The following is a 17,342-nucleotide window of genomic DNA, read 5'->3' on the forward strand; positions in this document are numbered from 1 at the left end:
TCATATATTTTACATCATTACAACACCTCTCTCCCCAGTCTGGCATGAACGGCTTGAATAGTTTCTGTATCTGTAGTAGCAGACTAACTAAAGTTGAAAAGTGAAAAAGCATAATAAGGCCCCTTTAAATATCCAATATCAATACTGATACTGTTTTTATGCCATTTCTCCAGATGTTTCATTTTCTTGTCTCAAAGCTTACTAAGTGGCTTGTAGTTACTTCGATATCTTGAACAGATTTTGAATAAGTTTTGGGTAAAAATTATTGCCTGTTAAAACTATTTAATCTACTTAACATTCCTGCCCTAAAGCATCTGACTGGAATTCACAGCAAAACCTTAAAGAGTCTACATTGGATTTTCTATCAGTTAGACATAGTTACTTAACCCCGGCTGTGTCATGGTGTTATGTGATCGTTTAATTCAGTCTCCTGTGCATCTACCTTGCTCTCTCTGCTGGTCTCTCTGCTCCATGGACACCAGGGCAGAGAAGTGGGCCTGGTCATAGGCCAGCACCAACGGGGAACAGTGACAGCGGTTTGGAGGCACCTCCAATGGCAGGTACAGCCCTCCAAAGGGAATGGGTGCAAACGCTGCAAGATAAGAACAACAAATGGTTAATTTCTCTGTATGACACTTAAATTAATCTATTATAAAAAAGTTAATGACTAGATTCATACTAAAATGTTTCATTGACATTGGTGGAACCGAATCTTAAAGGAATAATTCATCTAAAAAGTATTTGTATTTGTTTATTTATTTGAAATAAATGGCTAATATTCCCCTCCAGTGGATCATCTTTGGGTCAGTCCGACTTTGTGAATGAATCATTTACAATCTTGAATTGATTCATTGAAAAGGTTTGACTCAAAAGAATAGTTTGTTAATGAAACTACTTCTCTCATGAGCACTACAAGGGGAACTAGGGAAGTTTCTCACATAAAACCTTCCGCTTTGTGTCAGTTTTGAAGTCTGCATGCTAAAGTTTGTAAGAAAGTCATGGTTTGGAATGACACGAAGGGTGAGTAAATGACAGAATTTAAATCTGTAATCCTTTAGAAAGCATTCAAGCATGTAATTACAGTCTCCCAAATTTGAGTTATCAGGTATTCGATAACAGCTTTAATTGGTTTTCAACTAGAAAATAAAGTTGTTTGCCAAAACATTATGAAGCCCGCTAGTGGTATAGATAAAAACCAGCACATTTTCTAGCTGGTAAAGCAAATGTGTTTGAGTTGTTGGATTGGGAGTCTTACCTTCCCCTCCAGAGTCTCTGAGCATGGTGTCCGCGATCACCACGATAGGTCTTCTCAGGACATGGGCCAGTACAAACACATGGAACTCCTCCAAGCTCTCGTAAACCGGGTCTTCTGAGTTATCCACCCTTTAGGAAACACACATACAGTGACATAGTTGACAAACAATATGATTCTTTGTTTATTGCGAGAAAGAAAATTAAACCAATATAGAACAGCTTTCAATTTACCATAATGTTATGTCTAAAGATTGACAAATAATTCAAGTGAGCTTTAGACATGACCTGGCTAGCTATATAAAACTGCATATGAATTTGAAGGAGAAGTTTTGGATAATCATATTTTCTAAATCCATTATTATAATAAACTACACCTGCATTCAGAATGGACACACTTCTCTAGCTTACTGCATATGCCTACTACTTTTTAAAAATACCATGCAAAGTATGCTTAGGATGTGAAAAATGCGTTTTTGAAAAAGCATAGTAAAAGAAATGGAATTGCATGCTTTAAAAAAATGATAAGTTACTCATTTCAAGCACTTTATCAGTACTAACCACCAAACCACACACACTCATACTGTGGGTGGCGAAACATCTACGCTGCCTTCAGAAAACAAGCAACAGTCACATTTATTGTCATATAGCAACATAACAATATAACACCTCATACCGCATATTCAGTAACAAAACAATATAACAACTTGTATTTAAATATATCACATACAGTATTGATGCAGGAGTTAAAGTGATAGTTCTCCAAAAAAAAGAAAATTCTGACATAACTCACCTTCATGTCATATCAAACCAATAAGACCTTTGTTCATCTTTGGAACACAAATTAAGATAATTTTGATGAAATCCAAGAGCTTTGTGACCAGACAGCAACACAACTGACACATTCAAGGCCCAGAAAGGTAGTAGGGACATCATTAAAATAGTCCATGTGACATCAATGGTTTAACAGTAATTTTGTGAAGCTATGAGAATATGTTTTGTGCGCAAAGAAAACAAAAATAACTTTATTCAACAGTTTCTTCTCTTTCGTGTCAGTGTTCAGCACACGTTCATGACAGTACCACGACGAAAAGAAGAAATTGTTAAATAAAGTCATTATCTTTGTTTTCTTTGCATACAAAATGGATTATTTAATGATGACCTTGCTACCTTTCTGGACCTTGAACATGTCAGTTGCATTGCTGTCTATGGCAGGTCAGAAAGCTCTTGGATTTCATCACAAATTTCTTAATTTGTGTTCTGAAGATGAACAAAGGTCTAAGGGGTTTGGAACAACATGAGCGTGACCAACTAATGACAGAATTTTCATTTTTGGGTGAACTATCTTTTTAAAATGAAAGCTTCGGACATGTTTGCCATATTGTGAGAGTCCAGCATAATAAAAGCCTTCTTTTTTCCATTGCGGCAATAAAGCTAAACACATAAAAAGCTTTTTAAAAGGCAAACCTCTCCAACTAATATCCTTCATGCGAAGTACTATCACTAACTGGATTATTCCTCATCACGCAGAGTGATTTATTAATGCATCCTTTAAATTATGCTGTCTTTTAAATCTCTTCTAGACTTTCAAAATACTGTATCAGACTTACTAAACATTGTAACAAAACATTTATTACCTGAATAAACTGTCATTTGAGGTTATTTTTATTTTTAAATTTTACACAAGTCACAAAAAGGAACCAGTTCATATTTAGCTAACTATTGTGAGAGTAGACAGAACTGAGAAAAACAGGAAGCTATATTTTCCAATCCAGAAGACTCCGGGGCATGACCAGAGACCTGGCGGTTGATGCTTTCACTTCCAGTCAGTGTGACTTCAGAAGGCAGATTAAGGCTAAGGGGTAAGTTTCCTCCTGAAGTAAGATTTGGTCGAAACTTTTTCGAACCGCAGCGCTTCAGTTGACACTGCTGAGAGGAGAAACCAAACCAAACTGCTGTCTGCCAGCGCAGAGTTTCCACTACGCTTATCTGTGACCTGAGATCAACTGTACTGGTTGACACGCTCAGTTAAAGGTGAAATAACTTCTGCAGCACTAGCGTCACCAAATGGAACTGCAAAACTATGGACTGTTCTCAAACAGGTTACCCAAATACTCCTCGTGTCTGCCATTGGTCGAACACAAACTCCAAATGTATGCTATTGGTTGAACCAGGGTTGCTATGCTGGGCTGGCCAAATTACTCAAACAACAAAGAAATGTTTTGGAAACAACAAAGAGACACAGAGTTACACTTTGGAGAGGAATCGGCCTATAGTGGTCTCTGCATGTAAAACTGAGAAAGGAAAAAATATGGTAACACTTTACTTGAAGGGGTGTGCATAAGACTGACATGACACCATCATAATCGTGACATGACACATGTCATGAATATGAAGGAGGTTTTATGCATGTTTATGACAAATGCCATTAAGTGTCATTCGCTCAATTATGACATTTTTAATGCAAACATTACATTGTTTGAGATGTCTTTGTTATGACAACTTGACTTTACTAAGACAACACAACCTGTCATAAATGTGTCATAAACATGACATAGCAGATTCATTATCAAACGCTTAGCTTTATGGGTTAACATTTCATTAAACTGTCACGTGGTTGGATTTGACATTGGCTGTCATGAAGCCATTATAACATTTTAATGACAAATTAAATTTGTACCACTGAGGTCAAGAAAAACATTCATGACACAGTTATAATGGCCTCATGACAGCCAATGTCAAAACCAATCACATGACAGTTTAATGTAATGTTAACCCATAAAGCTAGTGGTTTCTTAAAGGGATAGTTCGCCCAAAAATGAAAATTCTGTTCTCATTTACTCACCCTCAAGTTGTTTCAAACCTGTATGAGTTTCTTTTTTTCTGCTGGACACAAAAGAAGATATTTTGAAAAATGTCGGGAACCAAACAGTTGATGGACCCCATTGACTTCCATAGTATTTTTTTTTCCTACTATGGAAGTCAATGGGGTCCATCAACTGTTTGGTTACCGACATTTTTCAAAATATCTTCTTTTGTGTCCAGCAGAAAAAAATAAAATAAATCATACAGGTTTGAAACAACTTGAGGGTGAGTAAATGATGACAGAATTTTCATTTTTTGGCGAACTATCCCTTTAAGTTTGATAGTTAATCTGCTATGTCATGTTTATGACATATTTATGACAATTTATGTTGTCTTGATAATGTCAAGTTGTAATGACAAAGACACTGACAGGTTATGATGTATTGGTTTATGTCAAGTTGTCATAACAAAGACATCTCAAACAATGTAATGTTTGCATTAAAAATGTAATAATTGAGCGAATGACACTTAATGACAGTTGTCATAAACATGCATAAGACCTCCTTCACATTTATGACATCTGTCATGTCATGATTAAGATGGTGTCATGTCAGTCTTATGCACACCCCTTCAAGTAAAGTGTTACCAAAAATATTTTAACAATGAAAAAATACACACGTCATGTTTAAGGCGAGCGTCTCCAGTTCCGTGGTTATGGATTTAAAAGGACAAAAAAAAAATTTCTTTCAGTATCCATAAAGGAATACTAGCGTACTGTTTCTGTATGCTACATTACACAGTGTATACTGGATGCTACTTGTAAAATAAAAACAGTAAGTGTAACAGTAATAAGCAATGATAAATGCTTCAAACATTAGCAAGCTACTTTGTTATTATCTTGGAAACTGAATGGTTCACCAATAACTTTCCTCACTTTCATGTCATTCCAAGCCTTTACAACTTTATTTCTTCTGTAAAAAAAAAAAAAAAAAAAAAAAAAAAAAAGAAAATATATATATATATTTTTATTTTTTTATTTTTTTTTATTTTTTTTGTATATATATATAAAATAAATTATATATATATATTTTTTCCACTGCTGTAATCATTTATTAAACCTAAATATTTTTGTTGATGGTAATCAAATAATAAAATATAATATAAAATAAAATGCAAATACTGGATTAAAAAATAAATAAATGCTGCCTCAGCAACTAACTGGACTAAGTTGAATTACTAAAATCAGTAAGTGAAACAAAAACAAAAAAATAGTAAAATGATATATAAAAATATAAAAATGTAAACATTAAATTAAAATTAAAACTGAAATATAATTTAAAATGTAAAAAAAATTATTATAGTATACAAATAATATTAAAGTAACACTGCACTGGACCCTATTAACACAGGTTTGGAAAGACATGGGGGTCAGTTAAAATAAATTCACCTCAAAAAAAAAAAAAACTGAAATAAAGAAGAAGAAGAAAAAAAGATTTTAAAGCATTTTTAAAGATGATAAAAAAAAAAAAATTAGGCTGATATTAGCTTTGGTTCATTTCTCCCACTGGAAATGGGAGGCACATTGTGGGACACAGTGTTCCACACATTTAGTGTGGAAAATGTGCATAACTGTGCGCAGTATAAATACTGCAGAAAGAGTAGCAGTATGTAAGCATGCTATTCTGAATGAAGCTAAAAATGATGTAAAACTCCAACCACTGGCACCAGGTGGCAGTGTCACACATTTAAACGATCACAAACTGATTTTTCAACCACAAAATAAGCTCGACTTCACTGCATTCTTCTCCATGCATTATAACAGTCCTCTATATAGCAAAAGAAGGTTCTTTGTGTTTTGTCTAATGGCACAGTGTCCATCTAAAGGTCATGAGCTAAGTGAGGTTACTGGATGGAGTTAATCTCTAGTGGCCTCTAATGGAAGTCTGAGTGCATTGTGAGAGGGTCTGGGCGGATTGGGACAGTCCACAGACTGCATTTTAGCCAAACTTTGAACTTTAAGTGGAAATTATTACACATCACTTATGGTTAATGCCTTAAAAAAATTACATATACATAGTAACGTATGTATAAGTATGTTATGATGGGTAAATGTGTGGGTAAATTGTACTGTTGTTGTAAATGGTTACACAATTTGCATAAGAGGAAGTTTTTGTAGTTAAACATCAATACAGTAGGTGGGAATGGAAAGACAACCAAATGTGACATAACAAGATGTAGCCGTTTGTCTATATATGTGAGGGTGTGTGGGTGAGCATTACCCTCCGCTGGAGATGCCGTTCTTGCTAAAGTGTGTGCGTGGCTCACTGGAGGCCAGCTTCAGCAATTCGTTCCACTCTCTCTCCCATTCCTCCTCGGTGTACACCAGCCCCGACTACAGAGAGAATATATCGCAGATTTACAACATTTACCACAAAAATAATTGTAATACTTTCACTTGATATTCCACTGGAGATTTCCCATTTTATTTTCAAATTTAAATGTAAAATATTTTAACATTACATATTTTTATATTTTAATATTTTAATTAATTAAATTAAAATAAAATAAAATAAATTAATTAAATACAAATTTATAATTAATTTATATTTATAATACATAATTTTACATTTAATTATAAATGATAACATTTTTAATGAATACTCCTTTTACTATTTTTTTATGGTATATTATGCATATATTATTTGTATTTATACAGTGTTTGTAAATAGAAAGACAGATAGATTACTGCTATGTCCTAGAAGAATGGTTATTTGAAAAATATAGACAATTTGTATTAATTTATTAATATTTGCTTTATTTTTATAATCTTAATTTTTTTAATTAATATACTTTTTTAGTCATTTTCTGTATTTATATTGTGCATAATATTTAGGAAAAACGTATATATTTTTTACATTACTGGCATTTTTTAAATATCATTTCGTGTATTGCATAGGTTCTATTGGCAACACCAGACAAAAAAACTAAATGGCTAAATTATTAAATAGAATACAGTTATACAATGCTTTCTGTAAGTGGTGACAATACTGATTGAGCTAAAAGTCAGTTTGACAACATTCTTTAGTCTCATTGCTTAATTTCTCACTATTTGGCAGCTCGCGTAATTTTTGTAATTGTAAGCATTGACACACATATAACAAGTTAAAACATTTCGTTAGTAAATGGAGGAGGAGGACGTTGCACAATTGTAAGCGAAGACCTCTAAACATATTAAACAAATTAAACCTTTTTTTTCCTCTGCACATGCACTTTCGTTCAGTTTTATAATCTGTTTTATCTCAATGGCATCAATATGCCCAAGTTCTATAGGAAACACACCCACTCGTTTGCTCTCCTCCACCTCTCACACAAACATTTCCACTCCATCCACACCCACTCGTTTCTTACAGCTTTAATCACTGACACTCGTTCAGCAGAAGCTGATTCAAGAGCTCCGAGCCTTCATGACAACGAAAACAGTGCAGCTAATAAAGAATTGAAGGATTTGCTATCGACCACTCTGCTGATTTCCTGTCCTCCGGTATCCAGCAATAAGCTCTTACGCTAAAAGCTGTGCAGGAAATGCATAAGCTAATCTGCAAAGGTGTTTATGGGGAGAATCATTATGAACTGAAGGCTAATGTTAACGCTTTACAACTACACACTTGGCAGATGGACCGACTTTACATAGTAGCACTTAGTAGGCAAATTACAAAATTGAAAAGTGCACTAAATATAATAGATCAAACATCTTTAGTATTTGATTTGTTTCCTTAATTGCGGTTAAAGTAGGCAGCTAAGGAAAAAAATTCAGGACTAAAAAGACTACCGTCTACACAATATTAGCAAAATATGCATTGCTGCTATTTATTATTTAGTACATTGAGGAAGTCGGTAGCTTTTCGACTTTCACTTTTTCACTTTATCTATGAAAGAAAATGTTAAAGGTACTTAGTGGTTTTATGTTTTGAAGATTCAATATATCAAAATATTATTTTTTGGTATGTTTGAGGAATTTTGTAACAGATGCTAACATGCTAAAACTTAATAGGCTAGCTACAAAATGGTGAAAAATTTGTTCAAGGAAGTTGATTACGTTTCTATTCTTACGTCTGTTCAATCATCATGACAGAAACGTCTCGTTTAAGTATGTAACCCTTGTTCCCTGAAGGAGGGAATGGAGGTGTCACATCGGTGACCAGACGAACTGGGATCTCGCTTCGAGAGACCAATCTTCTTCGAGTGTACACTAAACGAGCCATGCCGTGACGAACAACAGCTGGATTTATTATGTGCATTGACTCGTTTAGTTTGCACTCGAAGTATATTGGTCTCTCGAAGCGTGATCCCAGCGTGTGACACGGAGGGGCCGAGTGAAAAAAAACTGAAGTGATTTAGAACAGAAGGAAAATGATAACAGTGAATATTAACGCTAAATCATTTCCTTTAATACAGTTATGCATGATTGCATGTGACGTGGATTTTTACACATTTCTAAGTATACGATAGGCTATACATAGAGTGTGAGTGACAAGTTTAATCTTCAGCGTACTATAGTCAGATTTTTCTTGCGCAACTTGAATATTTTGGTGCCATTACCATAGTTTGTCCACAAAGTGGCGACACTGGCCCCTTGTTTTGCAGTAAAAAACTAAACGAATGAGACAAAACAACAACAAACTACTGGAAATGCAACAATAATAGATGCCTGCGTTAGTTTGTACTTGCGTGAGTGGATTTAGAGATACATATGGAAGCTTGTTTCAGCCACTGAATAAAAAATACAAAAATAATTTATCTCGCAATTCTGACTTTTTTCTCACAACTGCATATATTTCTTAGTATTGCATGATATAAACTTGGAATTCTGACAAGTCTGGACCAATAACCTTGTGATTAGTTTGCCGATATTTTGGATAACTGTGCTTGCAGCGACCCAAGTTCGATTCCCGTCCAAAGGTCTTTTGCTTCTCAAGTGTTTGGCTGTACGCATCACGAAGCATTCATGCTAGAACTTAAATATATTTTAGGTGTTAGTTGCCAACCTCTTTGTTTTGCTGAGTCTGTTGCCACCTCCACCTCCTCTTCAGAGCTTCTCTCTCCGCTCCACTCTTCATCATGGCATACAGACTCTTCCTCAGCACCAGATCCCGATCATGGAAGCCCCACATTCCTGGAAAACACGGATAGCCAGACACTTGACACCATATCAGTCAGAAACATGCAACAGTGTAGTGCTTCTATTGAAAGGAATTAATGGTTCTCTTCTTTCCTGGTGTTGCATGCAATACATGAGACAAGTGTGCATGAACGTCTCACCTAAAGAAGCTGCATGCAGAAGACAGTTTCCGTCTCCTGTTGTCGCTAACGGAAGTAGCTTCTTACAGCTGGTGCACATGGTGGACCACCAGTTTAAACGACCTACAGAACGGTTTAAACACAATATTTGAAGTCAAACATACTAATAAACATCACCGAATATCCCGTCATGCTCTCAAATCTAAAGTCAATCTAAAAAAGTTTCTAGTCTTACAGCCAGTTATCTTTATTGAATCGTCACAGGCACTGTTTGGTGGTTTGTGATTGTTCTAGTGTTGGTCGAATGTGAATTTTCTGTTCATTTTGGGCCCTAAATCCAACATACAAATTTGTTTAGCTTAGTTATAATGCATAGCTCACTAAGCATCGCTTTTTTTCTGGCATAAAAATAAGCGGTCCTCTGCAGTTCTGGGCCCTGAGGCGGTCTGAACTGGGCACTGACCATTCGCCCACTCTTTTCTCTGGAGCTGGTGAAGCTCACCGCAGATGAACGTCAGTGCCTCCACCCTCGGCCCCTCTGGCCTCCTTTGGGATAGGGTCTTCCTCCCACAGTGCAAAAGCATTTCCAAAGCCCTGAAGCCATGTCCAACCTGCTATTATTTCACCATAGTATTTTGCTTGCACAGGCTGGAAATGCATTTATTTAAAAATACGTGCCAATTTTTATAAGCTTTGAGTTTATTTGGTTTTCCACTTTCAGCAAAAGAATCAATTTAATAACACATCTACATCAATAAAAATTCAAGGCAATTTTTTATTGACATATAACTCTATTACTATTAATAATGATGAGTATTATTATTATTATTCTAAATTATAAATTAATAATAATAATAATAATAATACATATAATTAAATTTCTAAAAAAAACAAACAAATAAATAAATAAATGATAGTAAAGTCATTTAAAGTAAAGTATGCAATTTTTCTTTTTTAAAATTGTATTTAAATCATAATTATACTTTTATAATAATAATAATAATAATAATAATAATAATAATTACTATTATTATTATTATTATTATTGTTATTATATAATAATTTAAATTTATATGTAAAGCGTCAGAATTTTATTTTTGGATGACATATTCTTTAAATCTTCTTTCAATTTTAGTGTTATTGAGCTTTGTTGTTTGGGAAGTGCAAGTCTGTGTTGATCGCTTGGATTTCCTGTTGATCCAAGATGAGATTAGATTCATTCTGTCACTGTTGTATTGGGTTGACTCTAGCAGTCGAGTTGGTCTTATTCAATCTAAGCTGACATTATAAATCTATGTTTCTCATCACTGTAGTGAAGGGCTAGGCCTGGGATTCACTCTGCACTGATCTGAGAGCAGCGTTTGGGGCTCACCGGCCTGCTCCAGGGCCACCATGGTGGATTGCTCAATGAGGTCTCGCTCAATGAAGCTGCGGAAGTCCTCGCTGTACACGCTCAGGTCGGGCAGCTGGAACGTGTAGATGGGCATCTCCAGGGGGAACTGCTCCCTGGCACAATCCCCTGACACCTGCAGCCGCGCCAGAGACATGATGGCAGAGCTGGCATGGGAAATGCCCCGGGACAGACGCTTCTCTGGAAGAAAGAGAGAGAGAGGAAAGAAAAATCTAATTAATCATAAATATTTTAAACAAATGTAATTTCTTAATTAATGTTCCTCTGGTCAATGATTATGAATCATCACTGCACAATAGGACAATCAATCAATCAAGCAAGCAATCCATATTTTTCAAATAAATGTTTTTTTTTTTTCAAAAATATAATAATAAAATAAAATATTATAATCATGAAAAATTATTTATTCTTATTATCTTATTCATTTTCTTAATAAATATTAATAAAATATTTTATTTGTCAATTAATCATCACCACACAATGAATGAATTAATATTTATTTTTATAGATTATTTTTATATATAATATATAATTGTTTTATTTATTTTAAATAAAAATTGTATTTACTAGATAAATGTTCCAGGTATTTTAATGTTTATGAATCACTGCTTCACAAACAAACAAACAAACAATAAATTAATAAATAAATAAAACAAACAAACAATAAATTAATAAATAAATAAATACCTGTTTTAATAATTTTAATAATTTGTTCAAATTGATTTTACTTTCCATAAAAAAATTCCAGGTCTTTTAATATTAAACACCAATGCACAATAAGACAGACAATCAAATAATGTTTTAGTTTTTTTTTCAAATGAAAATACGCGAATGATAAAGAAAAAAAAAATCCTAATAATAATACAAAAAAATTATATTAATAATTAAAAATTATATATATATATATATATATATATATATATATATATATAGAAACAAAGTCCACGTAGGCATGGAAAAATAATATAAACCAATAATATTTTTTCAGTAGTGCCTTTCAGGATCCAACCAAATCCAAACAAAATGAAATCCAGCCATACATTATTTTCCCCTAAATATCTTAAAAATTACATTCAATAATTTCAATGCATTACTAATGTTCTTTGTTGTCTTGAATGCTAGTATTATTTAATACTAAACCAAAATTGCTTCATTTTCAATTGAAAAGTGATGGGTGTAATTTCTGCCCCACTAACACAACTAAACCGCATTCATTGGTCAGAAAAACAGATAGCTCCACCCCTCCCTCACACCATTGGTCGAGCTGATGTTGCTGTTGGGCTGATTAGAATTCTCAGGGAAATCAGTCAACAATTCTCTAACTTATATTAATTCTCTGCATATTAGAATTGTGATAAAATGGTATGGCAACAGATCTTTTTATCCATATTGTAGCGTACACCAGAGATAAATGGATTATCGGGAAAAAAAAGAGTCAATTCATATAATGACGACTTTAAACTATTATAGAAGAAAATATTGAGAAAACACAACAATAAATCTGAACAGGAGGAGGGTCAGAGAGCATTGCTCACCCTGAGTGTTGTCCTCTTGTTTCTGGGGGCATTGCTCAGGCTTGCCGATGTGCTGCGGGGTGCTGCTGCGCTCCGGCTGCTTGAAGTAACGGCCCTCGTTGAAGACGTGGGGCAGGTTGGCCGTGTGAACCTGCCGGAGCTGCTCATAGTCATTGAGAGCGGCGCTCAAGTCCCAGTTTTTACCTGATTCATCACAAACAACAAAACTGATGATACATGCTGCCAATATGCTAATGCTTTAGCATCAACAGTCTTCTCCTACTTTCTGACTTTCTCTTGCAGGTCAAACTGGAAAACGGTCATGGAGCACAGAAAATAATCATGCTGTAAAAAGTTCAATTGTCAACATGTTTGTAGCAATGTAATTTACAGTAACAACAGTACGTTATGTTTAATGCTACAGATTTATAAACTTTATCGCCCCCCTCAGGACAGTAGTTTGTTAGCACCACAATAACTCGCGTTAAAAATGATCAGGTAATCACACACAAGTAGCATTTCTTTATTAAAAAAATAAGACTTTTTTTTTTTTTACCATGATTTAGAAAGAAAAAAAAGTAATTTAGAGTAGCAATAGTTAATAGTTAAAATAAAATTTTCAGGCATATTAAGAACAAGAATCATTTGATGACTTTATAAAAGAATATAAAATGTTAACATGGATATATCTGTTACACTGAATGATGATGGAACATTATTTCACCCATTTTTGACATTTTTTTCACAAACTTTTTTTTTTTCACATTAACAAATTCTTGCAAGTAACAAGCTTAATCAAAAAGCCAATTAAAAAGCAAATCAGTTTAATTGATAAATGTTTTTATGAAATTTACAATAAATTTAAACTTTATAAAAACAACAACACACACAAATACAAAGCAAAAATGACTGGTGTTTGTTAAAAAAAAAAATCGTAATATTTAATAAATCTCTATTTCAAATGTATTTAAGACTTGTCTTGCTTGCGCCAAAAATCCCATTTCAACAATAATTCCATGCCCACTAAACAGGAGGTCATTGTTAATGTACATGACCTGGGCTTTCTCTTTCATTTCGTCAAGCTACTGTTTGAGTGCACCTGCCAACTCCCATAAGGCTTTTCAATCTAATCCCAATTACACCCCCTGCCAACACCAGTGCCACAACAATGCTTACAGTCCACAGCAAACCCTAAACAATGAAGTTCTGCTCCACATCAAGCCTGAAGATAAAGAGGGACAAAACTGTGCTTCGTCTCCAGTGTGCTCTGAGCGAGGACAATTTGATGAAAAAACAACACAGATTTGTTTCTGGTTAAGTTCATTTTGTCTACAGATAGAGAGAACGTTCATACCAATCAAAATGGGAGGAAAACCACAGGAAAGACAGAGAAGCCAAACACTTTAATGTGAAATGACAGTCACCTCAAGACTACACACACACACACACACACACAGCTGCTTCCATGTCCTCCAGCGACTGTCTTATCTCTGTAACCCAAAGGCCTTGCAGGGACCAAAGAAACAGGTCGGTCTGACCATCTACAGAGAGATACACACAGCCCGTGTGTGTGTGAGTGTGTGTGTGTGTGTGTGTGTGTGTGTGTGTGTGTGTGTGTTTTGCCTATACTGTGAAAAACAAATGTCTCTGCAAGGAGAGTAAAACCTGAAATCACCAACATGATGTACAATTTATTTCATAAAATATTAAATAATAGGCCAAATCCCTAAATTTAGATAAATATTTGAATACCCAAAGATGCCATTTTAAATGCATTTCTTTCATTTAAAAATTATTTAAATTGATCAGATTTAAAGGAATGACCATTTACTGAAGTTTACTCAGGCTCAGGCCATCCAAGATCTGGATGAGTTTGTTTCTCCATCTGAACAGATTGACCAATGGATCTTCAACAGTGAATGGGTGCCGTCAGAATAAGAGTAAAAAAAAAATCACCAAGTAGTCCCTCAATTAATGTCTTGTGAAGTGAAAGGCTGCATGTTTTTACTGTTTTTTCCATGAAAAATTGTGCTTGCAATGTGCATATTTCTCTCCTTATTCAGTCGAGAGGACTTTTTAATTGGAGAAAGCAGTATTATTGATAGAGGACTTATTGAAGTAAAAAAATGTCTTGATGGATTTGATCTTACACACGTGCAATACTTCAGAAGACATTAATTGATGGACTGGAGGGGTTTTGACTCCGACGGTACCCATTCACTGCAGAGGATCCATTGGTGAACTAGTGATGAAATGCTACGTTTCTACAAATCTGCTCTTATAAGAAACAAACTCTTTTACATCTCGGATGGCCTGAGGATGAGTGAATTTTCAGCTGCTAGTATTTATTTAATGATCGGAGGAGACTTACAGCGAACGTGCCAAAAAAAAAATGTGGACACTTAAATTCAAACCTGAAACAAACAAAAAAATAATTCTGCAATCATTTGAGACCTATAGCATCCATTTGATTTCTAACAGGCTAGTCTCCCATCAGTCAGTCTGGACAGAGTTATTTCATCCTTCCTGTAGCGTATGTAGCACCAGAACCCACATCAATCAATACAAACCTCTTTCTAGTTTATGGATTTGTTCATCCTTTGACCGGCCAGAAATTTTCAAAGACATTTTAAGGCTTAATCGAATGACCGCTCAGCACCTCTGATGCACACGTTTCACAGTTAGCTAAGCATTATGGGTCTCAATCAATGTTTCCTGTTGACGACCCCTCTTCTGTCTGTCCTTTAGACTTACAATTGGATTTTGCAGACGTTATCACATATTGTGGATACATTCAGACCACACAATATAAAATATTTCAATCATTTCCGAAGCAGAAATTATTTTCATCTTAGGTCAGTGTTTTACAATTCAAAAGCTGGTTACAAATGTGGTCAAACACACGTAATTTAATTAAATGAGATAACAATGGGAGCTTTAAAGGCAAAAGGTTAACAGGGTTTTAAAAAAGGTTGTTTTTCTTTTTTACAAAATCAGCTTTATTCAATAATGATATTGAACTGATTCCAGATATTCCCCCCAAAATACTATATAGTATCTCAATACAATTTATTTTCTATTCATATTTATTTTTATACAGATGTACGTTCGTTTATTTGTATACTTTATATAATTTCCCAATATATTTTTTACTATTTATCTCTACTATATATTTTTTTCCCATAAAATATTAAACATATGCCACTTATGCTATAAATGTTTATTATTTATTTGAAATTGTATTGTTTATTTATTTATATCATACTACAACTATATCATATCATATCATATTATACTTATATCTTATGCTTTTGTATAATAGCCTTCCACAGTTCAAACTTAGCACACTGCAACCAATTCCTCGCCTGTTTTTCAAATAACACAAACTAAACAGGTGAAGAATGAAACTGGACAACTGAACAACTCTTAATTTGGTGCTTTTCTGTCTTTGCTAATGAACAAAGACATGCACAGTTCTTCTGCAAGATGTTCTTTCAGTAATTAAACATCTTTTCCCGTTAATCAGGTGCTCTGCTTTATTTATGTCGAGGAGAATGATGTTGCTGTCAATCACCTATGAGAAGTGAGGGGACAACGCACTAAATATCTCACAGCAACAATAGCCATTTTTGCTTCTGAAAAGCTTACGATATGCTGCGGACTACAGAGGGAATAGTTGCAATACCTTAACCGTCCTTTAGAGGGTGACAATAAACCCCTCGCAAACCACAAACAAAGCTTCATTAATGACACGACTAAAGACTTTTTCTTTTTCTTTTTATAATGCTTCTTTAATCCTAAAAGTGCAATCGCTAGCATGAAATGTCATCTCTCAATCACAACAGTAACTGAATAGAGCACAAGACCTATAGCAAAAAATGTCTGCCAGTGTCGGCTGAGTCATTTTTTTTTCCCCAGAACACCTCAAACCGCACAAAGAGCCTGTGGCTGAGATTCCCACTCAGCTTTCCACAACAGCTTCAGTGACGGTGGATCCGCAGGGAACAGACGGAGACGGGAGACACACATCAACAACAGCCAGGTGGGATGACATCCTTCCCCTGCCACCTTCTATCAGTCCGTCATAGCCAGGGATCATTTCAGCCTTGTGGCAGATCTTTGATGTATGGTTTGGTATATATATATTGTGGTGAATATATATAGGTGTTGTAGTTTTAGACAAGCAACACACACTTTGGACTCTTCTAGCATGTTTAAGACATGATAAGACTCTTAGGAGACCCTAGTTAACACATATCAATGTCCTGTCATTCATCCACACCAAAAGGTGTCAGTACAAAATCCAAGAGCACTGTATTCCTAAGCGCACTTTTACAGTTCATCATTTACACACCCTCAAGTTTTTCCAAACTTGTATAAACACCAAAGGTAAACAACAAATACTGTGGATTTCTGTAACTATCAACATTCTTTCAAATATCTTCTCATTCAGGTTTGGAGCTATAATACGGTGAGTTATTTATTGTGCTCGACTCATTTGCACACAACAAATATGACAGAAGATTCATTTTTGTTTGTTTGGGGAAAAAACTTGTTTTAACTGTAAAAGCTATGATATTTTCAGGCTTGGGGAGTAATAGACTATATGTAACGTCGCTCGTATTCAGATTACAGTTACATTTTGTAAAAAGTGGAAATACTATCAGAATTATGTTTGTTTCATTTAAATTTAAGGTGTTAAATTGTTAAACATTGTTGAATAAAGTTGTTATTTTTGTTTTATTCGTGTACAAAAAGTATTGTAGTCGCTTCATAACATTCAGATTGAACCACTGATGGCAGATGGACTATTCTGACGACGACTTTCATACTTTTCTGGACCTTGACAGTGTATTTAAAAAATATCCAAAATATCTTAAATTCCGAAGTCGAACAAAGCTTTTACGGGTTTGGAACGACATGGGGGTAAAGTGATTAAGAAATTAACACGAGAGTCCCCACACCCTGGATCAGTTAATGCAATAAAGAAAGATCATAGCATCTCACATAAATTTTGATTTTTAACATGTAGGCTTAATTAAAAAAAGACTAATGTGTATGGT

At 34.6% G+C, this 17,342-nt stretch overlaps 1 protein-coding gene across 1 annotated transcript in view; it reads right to left on the reverse strand.

The window, feature by feature from the left end:
• The window catches only part of otud7a (OTU deubiquitinase 7A), a 71,216-nt gene that overhangs the window by 13,318 nt on the left and 40,556 nt on the right, over positions 1-17,342 (reverse strand). Inside the window, exons 4-10 of the mRNA XM_026202776.1 lie at positions 12,301-12,483; positions 10,727-10,945; positions 9,376-9,477; positions 9,102-9,229; positions 6,336-6,448; positions 1,256-1,383; positions 443-592 (exon numbers count right to left, since the gene is read on the reverse strand). Of these exons, the coding sequence (XP_026058561.1) occupies positions 443-592; positions 1,256-1,383; positions 6,336-6,448; positions 9,102-9,229; positions 9,376-9,477; positions 10,727-10,945; positions 12,301-12,483 (1,023 nt within the window). The remainder of the gene's footprint in view (positions 1-442; positions 593-1,255; positions 1,384-6,335; positions 6,449-9,101; positions 9,230-9,375; positions 9,478-10,726; positions 10,946-12,300; positions 12,484-17,342) is intronic.

The sequence above is a fragment of the Carassius auratus genome, chromosome 25, assembly GCF_003368295.1.
Source record: "Carassius auratus strain Wakin chromosome 25, ASM336829v1, whole genome shotgun sequence".
Lineage (NCBI taxonomy): Eukaryota > Metazoa > Chordata > Actinopteri > Cypriniformes > Cyprinidae > Carassius > Carassius auratus.